Source organism: Trifolium pratense, linkage group LG3, assembly GCF_020283565.1.
Source record: "Trifolium pratense cultivar HEN17-A07 linkage group LG3, ARS_RC_1.1, whole genome shotgun sequence".
NCBI lineage: Eukaryota > Viridiplantae > Streptophyta > Magnoliopsida > Fabales > Fabaceae > Trifolium > Trifolium pratense.
In genome coordinates this window covers 51,790,471-51,805,618 of record NC_060061.1, presented here as the reverse complement: position 1 = coordinate 51,805,618, position 15,148 = coordinate 51,790,471, and the positions used below count along the sequence as shown (strand labels likewise).

The 15,148-nt window shown below is 33.5% G+C and overlaps 2 protein-coding genes across 4 annotated transcripts; both read right to left on the bottom strand.

Moving 5' to 3' along the window:
* Window positions 1-192: 192 nt before the first annotated feature.
* LOC123913222 (G-type lectin S-receptor-like serine/threonine-protein kinase At4g27290) lies at window positions 193-4,221 on the bottom strand. 3 transcript variants are annotated; one of them, XM_045963858.1, is made up of 7 exons: window positions 2,779-4,221; window positions 2,420-2,551; window positions 2,192-2,343; window positions 1,875-2,085; window positions 1,557-1,794; window positions 1,060-1,213; window positions 193-862 (listed from the first exon to the last, which is right to left on the bottom strand). In XM_045963858.1, exons 1-7 carry the CDS (start codon window positions 4,046-4,048, stop codon window positions 575-577), a joined length of 2,445 nt encoding a protein of 814 aa, XP_045819814.1. In that variant the 5' UTR covers window positions 4,049-4,221; the 3' UTR covers window positions 193-574. The 3 variants fall into 3 exon arrangements, with proteins under 3 accessions (XP_045819814.1, XP_045819815.1, XP_045819816.1); XM_045963859.1 differs by having other exon boundaries at window positions 276-862; window positions 2,192-2,235; window positions 2,779-4,202; XM_045963860.1 differs by having other exon boundaries at window positions 283-862; window positions 3,496-4,186.
* An 854-nt stretch (window positions 4,222-5,075) lies between these two features.
* Window positions 5,076-13,412, bottom strand: LOC123915367. The gene is made up of 14 exons (XM_045966494.1): window positions 11,856-13,412; window positions 11,469-11,585; window positions 11,150-11,304; window positions 10,857-11,067; window positions 10,521-10,758; window positions 9,974-10,124; window positions 9,498-9,788; window positions 7,738-9,034; window positions 7,110-7,247; window positions 6,681-6,832; window positions 6,363-6,573; window positions 6,031-6,268; window positions 5,693-5,843; window positions 5,076-5,609 (listed from the first exon to the last, which is right to left on the bottom strand). Exons 1-14 carry the CDS (start codon window positions 13,126-13,128, stop codon window positions 5,298-5,300), a joined length of 4,935 nt encoding a protein of 1,644 aa, XP_045822450.1. The 5' UTR covers window positions 13,129-13,412; the 3' UTR covers window positions 5,076-5,297.
* Between the last annotated feature and the right edge of the window lie 1,736 nt (window positions 13,413-15,148).

Here is a 15,148-nt window from a genome sequence, read left to right as displayed (position 1 = left end):
AATAAAAAATCAAGTAAAAAAGTAAAATGTTTTTTGTAATAGAAAGCAAGAGTAGAAACATGAAAAAACAATTATACAAGAAAATGATGGGAATAGGTTCCCAGTCAGAGTCTGCATAAAAGATTGATCAATCATTGATAAATATTTGATGACTAAAATTTAATGTGTTAGTTCTTTTTGTCAAGGAAGATGGGTCCAGAATTATTGAAGTTGGTTATTAGTTGTTTGTTCATATCATATACATGATCATGTTGATGTCATAAAATAATAAAATGTTGACTTAGTAATCATGAAAACTTATTTGCATGATTCTGCTATATTGACATCCAAATCCAATGTTTGCTTCTATATGGACATCAGGATCTATTTCCATAATTGTTCCCTCTATTTTATGAATATCTTTTTGATATCATGGAGAATTTATATTGAAATAAGCTGAAAAGCGTAAAGATGTCCCATAAACTAATTTCTTAAGCTATCACAAGTCACTTATACAAGCACTTTTGTCATAAAATAAGTTCCTTCAAATGCACCTTTAATCCTTGTAAGTACTACTAAGTATCAACATGATATTCTACCGTGCCTCTAACAATGACAGAGAAGCTTCATTTTGTGAAGAATCTACCTGAATCGGATGATGAGCTGTTGCAGTATAGAACCCAGGTTGGTTAGGCTCAGGCAACAGTTTTTCACCATTCAACATTAAGACCACAGATGACATGTTTGATCTATGTTCTGGTCTTTGTTGCACACATAGTAGACCAATATGAATACATCTCAAAATTTCACATGGAATTACTGTACCATGGAATGACTCATCTATTAACTCTTGTGCCTTTTCTTCACCCCACAGTCTCCATGCCTGAAAAAGCAATGATAAAAATATTTTATTGTTATACAGGTAGTTATGAAAATGTAACACATACTTTTTTGACAAATTTATTGTTTAAACTACTTAATACCTTTGATTTTGTAAGTGAGTCTTATAATAATGGACAGAGAAAGTATTGATTGAAGTAAAGAAATAATGATTCTAAACTAACTAAACTTTAAACTTACATGACCAAGAAGATTTAGGTGATGATGACACGGGTCATAAAAATTTCGAATCCTTCTCCCACTAATTATCTCAAGAACAATTACTCCAAAGCTAAAAACATCAGATTTGATTGAAAAACATCCACGGACCGCATATTCAGGTGGCATATAACCACTGCAACAAAACCATGAAATTAGAAAATCAATGTAAAGATAAGACCGGAGATCAAACCGATTAGACCTCTAGGTCGTGGTTTAATTGGTTCAATCTATTCAGCCAGAGTCGAATCACATAACAAATAAATAAATGAATAAAGCATTAAAAAATGTAAAACTTTTTATAAAAAAAAAACCGGTTAAACTACGGATCAATTAGTGCTATTAAATTATGGTTCAATCTGGTTCAACCATCAAACTAGCCGCTTCCTAATTCAACCGATTTAACCAGCCAATTCGGTCTAACTTTCAAAATGAAATTGCAACATAGTGGAACTACATAACTCTGAAGATGTACTTACTATGTTCCCATCAATCTTTTTGTGTTAGACTCATCTTGATCTCCAAGAAATGTTCTAGCTAGACCAAAATCTGATATCCTTGGATTCATATCATTATCAAGAAGAATATTACTTGTTTTGAGGTCTCTATGGATGATTCTTAATCTAGAGTCTTGATGAAGATAGAGCAGACCTCGAGCGATCCCATCAATAATTTGAAATCGTTTGATCAGATCTAGCTGTTTCTTTCGCGTTGAATCTAACAAAATTCACTATTAAAGTGAGTGTGGTAACTAAATAATTGCAAAGAGTAAAATGAAATAGTGCGAAGTTTCAAACCAAAAATGAAATAATTCAAGCTTCTGTTGGGCATCAATTCATAGATCAGGAGCTTTTCGTCTTGGAATATTGAACAACCAAGAAGTTTTACAAGATTGCGATGCTGAAGCTTCGCCATAAGCATGACTTCATTTTTGAACTGTTCTTCTCCTTGTGCTGATATTTCTGATAGCCTCTTTACTGCAATCTCTAGTCCATCTTCCAATATGCCCTGGCAATAATTTTGGAAAATTTTGAAATATGTAAAGAAATTCCTTGATCGTCATACAACTTAATCAATGCTTTTAACCAAGGTTTCTTTGAATGAATTTAGCTACCTTGTATACTGGTCCAAAACCACCTTGTCCTAACTTGTTGTGGTCTGAAAAGTGATTTGTGGCATTAGATATGGTTGAAAAACCAAATATTGTTGATAGCTGCACATCTTCTTCATCTCTTTTGTGCTTCATATATAATGTTTTTAGCATCCCTAAAATGGTAGGAGATATCAACTGAGTATAACTAAAAGGATTTTTTGGAGGAACATAATTTTACTTTAAATTCACCTGGTTTTGCAAGCTTCTTTCTATTTATATATGTAAGTGTGGCTAGTCCAAGAATCATGATGAATAAAATGACTCCTACTAGTGCCCCTGCAAGCTTCATTTTGTTAAAGCTCCTCCTATTTCTTCCATGATCTAAGAAATAACAAGATTACAATTTAGTAAGGATACTAAAAGAAATAAAATGTATTTTGGAGCACTACTTCAATTTGGAAGTTCACTTTGACAAAATATAACACTGATACTTTAGATTGGAGATATGTGTGTGTTGCGTTCAATCACTTCGATTTTTTCGAATTATATTTTGCCAGTGTCAACGTGTGTACACTCAAAAAAGTGTCTTAGAAAGTGGAAAAAGATACCTAACTCTGAGGCTGCAAGTCTTATGAAAATATCTTGTCCTTGGTCTATATTGTTTTTCAAGTCCTTTATATTTCCAAACCAAATCAAACATCCACTATTACTTTTAACATTTAAGTTTGTATATGCTGAACATGAACAATTTTTCAAACACATTTGTTCACATTCTTCAAGACGCAAACTCTTGTTAAACCATGAAGAGGATGTATCTGGCAACTCAACTCCTGAATGCTGCAGAAACCAATCTCCACTACATTTTAACCTTATTCTTCTAACACATCCACCAGACCAATCCAAAGAATTCCACTTTTCATAATACTTAGGTACAAAACCTTCCAAGCATTGACATATTCTTGGAGAGTTTGTAATATTGCAGACAGAATTATCACCGCAACTTGAATAATATGCACACTGATCCAACGGACGAGTCGTTATAATATCCCAATTTTTTCTACTCTCTGACCATACCAATCTCTCTGAATAACCTGATGGACTAAGCCATAATCTAGTAATAGTTTCATTTTTCAAAGTTTCATATTCATAAGAAACTTCTTTATCATTTAACATTAATGAAAATTTCAACAACTTAAGATTACTTAGCCATGAAACTCCACCAAAAGCATTACCATTCAAAGCTGGTCCCCTATGATATATATTTCCTCCCTTTGTTGTAACTAATTGAGGAAATCCATGAAAATCTATGTGATAAGAAAACTCACCTAAAGAAGGATCGTCAACACTTTTCCATGATGTAAGAGACATATAAGGACCATTTAGTAAACTTGTCTTGAGTTTCATTCCTGCAAGGAAAGTGTCACCAGGGTAATCAAAACTTTCCCACAGAATTCTCTCTCCATCTTTCACAACAAGGTTTCCTGAATCTAGAAGCAACAAGACCGGTTTTGCCGCAACTGTTGATGCATTGGAGGACCATATAATGGTTCTAGAATCATCAACAATAGTAAGAGTACCTTTATATGTTAGTTTTAGAATTGGCGTTGAGTTTTGTATCGGAGAATCTCTATTGGCAATCCAAACATACACTTTAGGTGATATTGTTTTGTACCATATACCAAAGTATTGGAGTTGTGAATTTGCAAAGTTGAAGAATCCAGCTTCAAAAGTTCCAGATGAAGACACTAAAGTTTCATTACCTTGGATAGAATGATCTGGTGTAATGGCAGAAAAAGTTTCATATTGTATAGATGAAGTTGGAATGATACAGAAGAAGAAAGTATGAAGCATTAGCATGAGAACCTTGTATGTTTGCATTGTGTGTGTGTGTGACTGTGTGGTTATTAGCTTCTATGTGCATTTCATCAAATGTTGATTTGAAGAAGAGATTGATCCAAAGTCAGTGCTACTACAGTCAAGTTGTGCGCAATTGAATAGTAGAAATTGCAATTAAGGATTGGCATGGCAACTCAAGTTGTTCAGTGTAGGTTGATACATTTAATAGGGGCCCTTCACTTCACCATCTAGATTATGATTCAACGCCGTAAATGCGTGACACAATTATTGATTTTGACTAGTATCTAATTTCTAGTTAATAGCGAAGGTATAGTTATCGATTTTGGCTTTTATGTTGTCAAGTGATAAAATTTAAAACATCGCATCCACAAATTCTAACTCAACCTAATCACTGATTATTCTAAAAATGAGTAAATAGGCAAAACCATTATTAAATTTTCATTCGTCAATCAAATTTGTCCCTGTATTTTTCGAAATAGCTAAATGAGAATTTGACGTATGGTGACCTTGAATGGGTCAAATTATGCCCTTTGGAAAGGTAAGATGGAGGATCTTCTTTTTGCGAAGAATTTTAACCATCCTGTGTTCGCTACAGAAAAGCCAAATGACATAATTTATAATGAGTAAACTTTTATTCGTTGATGGGTTGATGACAACGTTTTGAACCACATTAGTGGAGAGAAAGATGCAAAATTATTATGGGATAATATTGAGCAGTTGCATACGAAGAAAACAGGTAATAACTATAGAGAAATAGACTTACGAATGAAAGTTATTCAATTCATTAATTAATTCAATCAAAGTACATTGGTATTAAGTTTGATGATGAAATTCAAGGGTTATTTCTTCTGAGTTCCTTGCCTGACTTGTGGAAAACGTTCAGAATGTCATTGTCTAATTCTGCTGTTGCCGATGTGTTGTCAATGGACCTTGTTACGAGCAATATTTTGAATGAAGAGATGAGAAGAAAGTATCAAAACTCTCCTTCACAGTCAGAGGTATTGGTTACTGAATCTAGGGGGAGAAACAAGAACCGGTATTCAGATAATAGAGGCCAAAGTAGAAACAATTCGAAGAGATTCCCAGTCAAATAGTGACTGCATAAAAGGTATTTGATCAATCATTGATAAAAATATGATAAGCTCTCATAAGCTTTCACAAACACTTATACAATCACTTCTGTCATAAGATAAGTTCAAATAAGTTTCTCCAAATGCACCTTTTAATCCTAGTAGCACTATCAAGTATTAACAAAATACACAATGATATTCTATCGTGGCTCTAACAATGACATAGAAGCTTCATTTTGTGAACAGTCTCCATAACTTCTTGAAGAAGATTCTACCTGAATTGGATGATGAGCTGTTGCAGTATAGAACCCAGGTTGGCTAGGATCAGGCAACAGTTTTTCACCATTCAACATTAAGACCACAGATGACATGTTTGGTCTATGTTCTGGTATTTGTTGAACACATAATAGACCAACATGAATACATTTCAATATTTCACATGGAATAGTTGCACCATGGAATATATCATCTATGAGATCTTGTGCCTTTTCTTCATTCCATAGTCTCCATGCCTGAAATCAATGTCACAAATATTTCCTATTAGATGATTGCAGAAAAAAATATTGATCCTAAAATATATAAACTTTAAACTTACATGACCAAGAAGATTAAGATGATGATGTGGGTTATAAAAATTTCGAATCCTTCTCCCACTAATTATCTCGAGAACAATTACGCCAAAGCTAAAAACATCAGATTTGATTGAAAAACATCCATGCACCGCATATTCAGGTGGCATATAACCACTGCAGCACAACCATGTAGTTAGAAAATCAATGTAAAAATCGGACTGAAGATCAAACCGGTTTCAATCTGGTTCAACCGTCGAACAAGCCGGTTCATAGCTGAACTGATTTAACCGGCTGATTCAGCATGCCTTTTAAAATGGAATTGCAACATAGTGGAACTATATAACTCAGAAGATTTACTTACTATGTTCCCATCAATCTATTTGTGTTAGACTCATCTTGATCTCCTTTAAATGTTCTAGCCAGACCAAAATCCGATATCCTTGGATTCATGTCATTATCAAGAAGAATATTACTTGTTTTGAGGTCTCTATGGATGATTCTTAATCTAGAGTCTTGATGAAGATAGAGCAGACCTCGAGCAATCCCATCAATAATTTGGAATCTTTTTTTCAAATCTAGTTGTTTCTTTCGCGTTGAATCTAACAAAATCCACTTTTAAAGTCAGTGTGGTAACTAAGTAATAACAAAGAGTAAAATGAAAAACCATAATTTGCATAGTGTTAAGTTTCAAACCAAAAATGAAATAATCCAAGCTTCTGTTGGGCATCAATTCATAGATCAAGAGCTTTTCATTTTGGTAAATTGAACAACCAAGAAGTTTTACAAGATTGCGATGCTGAAGCTTCGCCATCAACATGACTTCATTTTTGAACTGTTCTTCTCCTTGTTCTGATGTTTCTGATAGCCTCTTGACTGCAATCTCTAGTCCATCTTCCAATACGCCCTGACAATAATTTTCCGAAAATTTTGAAATAAATAAAGAAGTTCCTTGATCGTCATACAACTTAATCGATGCTGTTAACCAAGGCTTATTTGAATGAATTTTATTACCTTGTATACCGGTCCAAAACCACCTTTTCCTATCTTGTTATCGTCTGAAAAGTGATTTGTGGCATTAGATATGGTTGAAAAACCAAATATTGTTGATAACTGCACATCTTCCTTGTCTCTTTTGTGCTTCCTATAAAATATTTTTAGCATCCCTAAAATGGTAGGAGATATCAACTGAGTATAACTAAAAGGATATTTGGAGGAAACTTCTTTACATTCTAATATTCGAATGAAATTGATTTCAATGCACGGTCAGCGTAAGTCTTTTTACACTGTCAATCAATAACAAACCTTCTTTTGTGTTACTTTTAACATAAATATGATTGAAGTTAAATAATCTTGGTGATCCAATGGTTACAGATGATTGACAATGTAAAAACACTTTACTATTGAAACTAGAACAAAATCATAATTTTACTTTAGATTCACCTGGCTTTGCAAGCTTCTTTCTCTTTATATATGTAAATGTGGCCACTCCAAGAATCATAATGAATAAAATGATTCCCCCCGATCCTAGTGCCCCTGCAAGCTTCTTGTTTTTAAAGCTCCAATTGTTCCTCTTATGACCTGAGGAACAATAAAAGCATTCTCCATGAACAAACAAGCAGCAAGAAGTTTGCAATTTAGGAAAGAAAAGGAAGCTGACTGTGACAAAATAATCGACCACCTAGCATAGACATAGGTGTCAGAATTATTGGTTTGATGCCTTTCTCATTGCTATTTCTTGTATATATAGAGGTTACAAGGGTATATAGGTAATTACACTAAATAATTACATTTAATGAGAACAAATCAATATCTGATTTGTTTTCCTTATTCTAGAAACAAACTGATAATTATAATTAAGAGGACAAGTCAACTCCTTATTCACAATAGGGACTAACTCTATTTGCATAAAATATTATAGAGGAGCTAAAACCATATCAGCAATGGCCAAAAGAAATTATTTCATATGTTTCAGGAATTAAAAATGAAAAATTCTTTTAGGGATTAAATCTCGAAAATTGCATATTTATACTTCAACTAATTAAGCCAAAAAGGTGACTGAGAAAAATACCTAACTCTGAAGCTGCAAGTCTTATGAAAATATCTTGTCCTTGGTCTATATGTTTTGTCAAGTCCCTTATCTTACCAAACCAAAGCAAGCAGCCACTGTTGCTTTTAATATCTAAACTTGCATATGCTGTACAGGAGCAATTTTTCAAACATATTTTCTCACATTCTTCGAGGCTCGAGCTATTGTTAAACCAGGAAGAGGAGGTATCTGGCAACTCTACTCCTGAGTGCTTTAGAAATCCATCACCAATACAATTTAACCTTATTCTTCTAACACATCCACCAGACCAATCCAAAGAATTCCACTTTTCATAATACTTAGGTACAAAACCTTCCATGCATTGACATATTCTTGGAGAGTTTGTGATATTGCAGATAGAATTAGCACCACAACTTGAATAATATGCACACGCATCCATCGGACGAGTCGATATAGTATCCCAATCTTTTCTCCTCTCTGACCATACCAATCTCTGTGAAGAACCTGTTGGACTAAGCCATAATCTAGTAATAGTTTCTTTTTTCAATGTTTCATAATCATAAGAAACTTCCATATCAGTGAAAACTAGAGAAAATTTGAACAACTTAAGATTCCTTAGCCATGAAACTCCACCAAAAGCATAACCATTCCATGCTCCTCCCCTACTATATAAATTTTCTCCCTTTGTAGTAACTAATTGAGGAAATCCATGAAAATCTATGTGATAAGAAAACTCACCTAAAGAAGGATCTTCAACAGTTTTCCAAGATGTAAGAGACATATAAGGACCATTTAGTAAACTTGTCTTGAGTTTCATTCCTGCAAGGAAAGTGTCACCAGGGTAATCAAAACTTTCCCACAGATTTCTCTCTCCATCTTTCACAACAAGGTTTCCTGAATCTAAAAGCGACAAGACCGGTTTCACCGCAATTGTTGATGCATTGGAGGACCATATAATGGTTCCAGAATCATCAAAAATAGTAAGAGTACCTTGATATGTTAGTTTTAGAATTGGTGTTGAGTTTTGTATTGGAGAATCTCGATTGGCAATCCAAACATAGACTTTAGGTGATATTGTTTTGTACCATATACCAAAGTATTGGAGTTTTGAATTTGCAAAGTTGAAGAATCCAGCTTCAAAAGTTCCAGCTGAAGACACTAAAGTTTGATTACCTTGGATAGAATGATTTGGTGTAATAGTGGAAAAAGTTTCATATTGTATAGATAAAATTGGAATGATACAGAAGAAGAAAGTGTGAAACATTAGCATGAGAACCTTGTATGTTTGCATTGTGTGTGTGTGTTTGGTTATTAGCTTCTATGTGCATTTAATCAAACATTGATTTGAAGAAGAGATTAAAGTCAATGTCATACTACAGTCAAGTTGTGCAGAATTGAATAGTAGTAGGAAAGTTGAGATTGCAGTTAAGGATAAAGGTTCAGTGTAGGTTGATACATTTAATAGGGGACAGGTATAATTAAGGTGAACTATATGTCATTCACTTCACTATCTAGATTAGTATGATTCAACGTTGTAAATGCGTGACACAATTATTGATTTTGGCATATTACACTGTCAAGTGATAAATTTTAAAATATTTCTATCACGCTTTTTAAGACACGCTCTCTCGTATTTGTTAAGATTACATTTTATCTAGAATCACTGAATAATACTAACATAAAATTACACATGTACTATAACACAGTATTCTATGCTCTATCTATCTCTGTTTGGCAAAACCAAATTTCATCCTAAATGTCACAATGGCATTCTATCGGGCCTCTAACAATGAGATTGAAGCTTCATTTGAACACTCTTTTGAAGAAGATCCTGCGCTGATTGTGTTAATATTTTTTCCTGCGTAGAACCCTGGTTCACTTGGTTTTGGGAGTAACTTTTCACCCTTCAACATAAAAACCACAGATGACATGTTAGGCCTATTTTCTGGTTGCTGTTGTACACACAATAGACCTACATGAATAAATCTTATTATTTCTGAACATATCGCCTCATCATATAATATGTCGGCTATCAACTCCTCTGGTCTTTCTTCAATCCACAGTCTCCATGCCTAAAATGACACCAACGTTACAGTAAGAGTAAGCTCAATCCTTACTCAATTTTCATTTGATGTAATGATAATTGATAAATCCTTTTTGTGTAGGTATCCTTGGACTTTAATTTCGTCCATATAAGTAAATCAGATATATATAGTGTGTCATAAGATACAAAAACATATACATTTAAAAAACTTACATGACCAAGAAGGTTTAGATGATGTAGAGGGTCACAAAATCCCCGATTCTTCTTACCACTAATTATCTCAAGAACAACAACTCCAAAGCTAAAAACATCAGATTTTATTGAGAAATATCCATGCACTGCATATTCTGGAGGCATGTATCCACTACAAGAAAAAATATTGAAGTTGGGAAAAAATATATCAAAACTTTCTATAGGTTTAAATAATTTTTCGGTACCTGTAGCATTTAGTACTTAAAACATTCTTATCAGTATTAATGCCTAAAACATAGAAAACCATCCTTGTAATGTTTGTCCATATTGAACATAGTACATGTATAATCATTATTCTAAGCACCAAAATGAATATGGTCTACATATTCCAATATGAACAAATATTACCAAAGAATAAAACCAAAAAAGTGAAGTCAAAAACTAATCTTTCCTATGTTTTAGGAGTTAAAGCTGACAAATGTTTCATAGAAACTAAAACTGAAAACGATTATATTAGAGACTAAAGAATTATTTAAGCTTTAACTTGAAATAAATAAGTTGAAATTACTATGTTCCCATGACTCTATTTGTATTAGCCTCAGCTTGGTCTCCCATAAATGATCTGGCTAAACCAAAATCTGATATCTTTGGGATCATATCAATATCAAGAAGAATATTGCTTGTCTTGAGATCTCTATGTATGATTCTTAGTGTAGAATCTTGATGCAGATATAGCAGACCCCGAGCAATCCCATCAATAATTTCCAAACGCTTTGTCCAATCTAGTAATTTGCTTCGCATAGTATCTATCAGATTTCACATTGCATTCTTAAGTCAGCAACAGAACTAAATTTTGGCAAGAGAAGAGTTGAGATCAATATATGCTTGGTGTGAAAGTTCATACCAAAAATGAAGTAATCCAAGCTTCTGTTGGGCATGAATTCGTAGATCAACATTTTTTCATCTTGTTGAATAGAACAACCAAGAAGTTTTACAAGATTACGGTGTTGAAGTGTTGCCATCAACTTTACTTCATTTTTGAACTCCTCGATTCCTTGTCCCGATGTTTTAGAAAGCCTCTTAACAGCAATCTCTTGTCCATCTGCCAATATGCCCTAGTAATAATTTTGGAAAGTTTAGTGCTTACAGTACCTGGTGAAATAAGGTGATAATTTAACTTGGTGACCAAGAATTTACCTTGTACACTGGTCCAAAACCACCTTCTCCCAACTTGTTTCTGATTGAGAAGTTATTTGTTGCATTAGTGATGGTTGAAAATTCAAATATTGTTGCCAAGTCACCATCTTCCTTCTCCTTCTTGTGCTTCCAGTGAAATAACTTTTTTATATACACTAAAGAAACAATTTAAGTGGTTTAATGTTAACAAAGTAAAGGGACACACACATCAATTAAACTTCAGAATTCATTGTAAGTTGTAAACTAATTCTATTTGCAACACTATTTGAGTACTATTTAATTAAATCATAACTTATCATAACTTTTTCACTTGGCTTACCAAGTTTCTTTCTATATACTGATGTGACCAGTACAAGAATGGTTAGTCCTATAATGAATGCAATAACCCCTGCAAGAGTCCCAGCAAGCTTCAAGTTCCGCTTATTCTTTTTATGATCTGAGGGTTGAAGCAAATGTCACTCAACAAGCAGGTAGGTATAGAAGCTTAATTAAAAGAAAGAAAAAGGCATATATAGAGAACAACAGAACTTCAATTTAGAATTGATTCATGATAAACTGTTCTTAGAAATAGCTTACTAGAAGTGAAAAGAGAATGATTTCAAGTTTACAACAGTGCTTGATAATATCAAAACAAATGGTGAAATATATAAATTTGTGCTATATATCCAACTGAAAAGGCAAAAGATGTAATAGGTAATGAAAATACCAAGTTCTGAAGATGCGAGCCGTATGTAAATGTCTTGTCCTTGGTCTGGATGTTTTCTCATGTCCACAATGTTGTTAAACCATTGTAAGCAGCCACTCCCACCATCTCTAATATCCAAATTTGCATATGCAGTGCAAGAACAGTTTTTCAAACACATTGTCTTACATTCCTTAAGGGTCATGCTCTTGTCAAACCAAGATGCTGATGTATCTGGTAACTTCATGTTTGTGTACGGTAAAAATCCATCTCCATGGATACAATTTAAATGTGTTTTCCTTACACAACCACCAGACCAATCTGATGACTCCCACTTTGGTTGAAATTTTGGAACGAAACCTTCCAAACATTCACATATTGGAACATTATCAATATTGCAGTAAGAGTCAACACCGCACAATTCATAATCATCACATGGGTCTGCAGGACGATTAGCTATAGCCTCCCAATTTTGTGTCCTATCTGACCATTGAAAACGTTGTGAAGTTCCGTATGGATCAAGCACCACTCTAGTAATAACTGAACTATTCAAAGTTTCATATTGATAAGAGACTTCTTTGTCGGTAAATACTACAGAGAAATTCAAGACTCTATGCATTCTTTGCCAAGAAACACCAGTGAAAAGAAATCCATTCCATGACCCTGCTCTATACAAAAATCGTGTTCCCTTTGCAGTAACCAGTTGAGGAAAACCATGTGTATCTATCCTATACGAATACTCACCTTCAGAAGGATCTTCAGGGTTTCTCCAAGATGTGAGATATCTATATGGACCAGTAACTAAATTACTTTTGAGCTTCATTCCAGCAAGGAAAGTGTTACCAGGATAATCAAAACTTTCCCACAAAAAGTTCTGCGTGTTGTTTCCATCTTTCAGAACAAGATTTCCTGAATTCAAAAGCTGAACAACTGGTTTCACTCCAATTCCTGATGAATTAGAATTCCAGATAGTGCGTTTGGAGCCATCAAGAATAACAAGACTTCCCTGATCAGTGAGTTTCAACATTGCCGTTGAGTTTTGTACTGGTGTCTCTCTATTGGCCACCCACACAATAGTCTTAGGTAATATGCTTTTGTACCATATACCAAAGTATTGGCGTTGTGGATCTCCAAAATCGAAAAACCCTGCTTCAAAGGTTCCATCTGCAGAAACGAGAGTTTCATTATATTGGATAAACTTATTTGAAGTAAGAGTATTCTGTTTAGAGGAAGTGGACACGGAGAAAAACAAGAAAGCAAACACTATTAGCATTAGCGCCATATTATGGTTCTCCATTTTATTTTTGTGGGTTTGTCCTCATCATTTTCATTTTATCAAATTCCATTGAGACAACTTAGTGATCGAAGTCTTCCCATGTGCGTGCTAATTGATGCAAATACCAAACAAAATCAACAAGTTTGTGGTGTATAATCTAGTCTACTCAACTTAAAGATTGGTTTGTTGACAAGATGATAACCAATTCATTTTCAAGTGAAGTCTTTCTAGTGTTACGTGTGACATGATGACGCAAAGGAAAGGGAAAAGGCAGGGCGAAAAGTATTAATGCTGCAAAATTTGAAGGATAAATTTACAATCAGCATCAGCACCACAAAGTTACCTTAGCGTAGTGTTCACCTAAGGGTCATGCTAACGAGTGCTCTAAGGGGAAAATTCTGTCATGAAAGTATAAGTCGAACACTTGTCAAAGTCATATGTACATCACTTTCTATGAAAAAGTTACCTCTTTTAATGTTTGTTTGGCATCACCGTGAGTATGCCAGAATCACAACGATCCACCGTGATTTATGACATACCCACAGTGATACCAAACATAGGTTTAATTCCTTAAACAATGTCTTAAGGACACTGGTTAGCATGACCGCCATTCCCATTCGTCATCGACAACATTATCTGTCTGAAATTAATTTAAGACTAAGTCCTCCTGATGTCCTACTTGAAAATGATGTAAGGTCCAAATAACAACAACAAGAAACCTGTGATGTAAGGTACAAAGTAAAGTGTTATTCAAGTTTGTTTAAGAGTTGCCTGTGAAATGGGTTATTCGAATTGAAACAACACCAGCCACTATTATTCATACTAGAAACAATTTCTCATGAGCGTGTACAATACATTGTAGAGACTTCAAAAATATACAGTGATCATTAATAAATGGATTTTCAAACAGTAAAAATATAATTGTAATTTCAAAAATTAATTTTAAAACTTACCACAGAATCTTTCATCTTCATTATAAACCTACGGCAGCTGCAAAGAAACGGCGTCCTCATCACCGGCGAACGGAGGAGTGAAGCAACATGAGAAATGTAGTTGATTATTTATTAAAATATAGTAATATTTTTCAACATCTTACATACAAGATCTAATTTAACTTTGAAAAAAAAACTGATAAATTGCCACCTTTGTTCTTCAAGGTCAACCTATTGGATCTTTCTTAACTTTACATGTTCCAAATGAGGTTAGAAATTTTCTTATTTAATATTCCATTATAAGTTTCTAATTTTTCCTTTCAAGTTAATATTTTTTTTTACTTAATTTATTTAATAGCCATACGGAGAAATCGATCCAAATTTCTTTAAGCAACTTCACAACCATGATTTCAAAGATACTTGGAAGTTACGAGATGAGCAAGGAAAATATCATAGAATCATGTTCAATGGAGACTATTCTCATCCTTTATTAACTAAAGAGGTTGGAATAAATTGAGAAAATATTATGCAATGAAAGAAGGCGACACTGAAATTGAAATTACATACTATGGTCAAAATCTTTTTACCATAAAAAAACATCAACAAATTTTTTCCACTTCATATGTTAAGCATCTTTGAAATAATCATATTATTTCATGTATTAATGAATCATATTACTTTGCTAAGTCAATATTCCAAAAGAAATCAAATTATATATTCATTAATACATAAAGCAACAATCCACCACATAAAATAACCATATATGTCACGATTATAAAAGCTAAATTTACCCAAGTATTTAACCCTCGATTAAAGGTGCAGGTTACGGTGGGAAGGCCCATTAATTTTCCCATGATGGGAAAATAAATGATCCTACCATTCAAACAATTGCTTATATAATCAATGGCTAAGAATTGAGGATGACTTAAAAACACAAATTGATGACACTCAAGCTAATTTTTCTTCTAGCAGTGTTTTTTGATAAAGTTCTTTCCGAAACTTATATTTAATTCAGTTAAATAAAAATAAAACTTTTGCAATAATAGATTTCTATAATGTATTAAACATATAGTTACGAAAAATAATCAATTTTTTGTCAGTAAATTTCA

Coding starts and splice junctions, on each gene's coding strand:
- LOC123913222 (XM_045963858.1), bottom strand. CDS start 4,048: ATGCAAACATACAAGGTTCTCATGCTAATGCTTCATACTTTCTTCTTC. Junction 2,552..2,778: donor ACTTGCAGCCTCAGAGTTAG/GTATCTTTTTCC, acceptor GTTATTTCTTAG/ATCATGGAAGAAATAGGAGG. Junction 2,344..2,419: donor AAAGAAGCTTGCAAAACCAG/GTGAATTTAAAG, acceptor CTACCATTTTAG/GGATGCTAAAAACATTATAT.
- LOC123915367 (XM_045966494.1), bottom strand. CDS start 13,128: ATGGAGAACCATAATATGGCGCTAATGCTAATAGTGTTTGCTTTCTTG. Junction 11,068..11,149: donor GTTTTGGACCAGTGTACAAG/GTAAATTCTTGG, acceptor AATTATTACTAG/GGCATATTGGCAGATGGACA. Junction 6,574..6,680: donor GTTTTGGACCGGTATACAAG/GTAATAAAATTC, acceptor AATTATTGTCAG/GGCGTATTGGAAGATGGACT.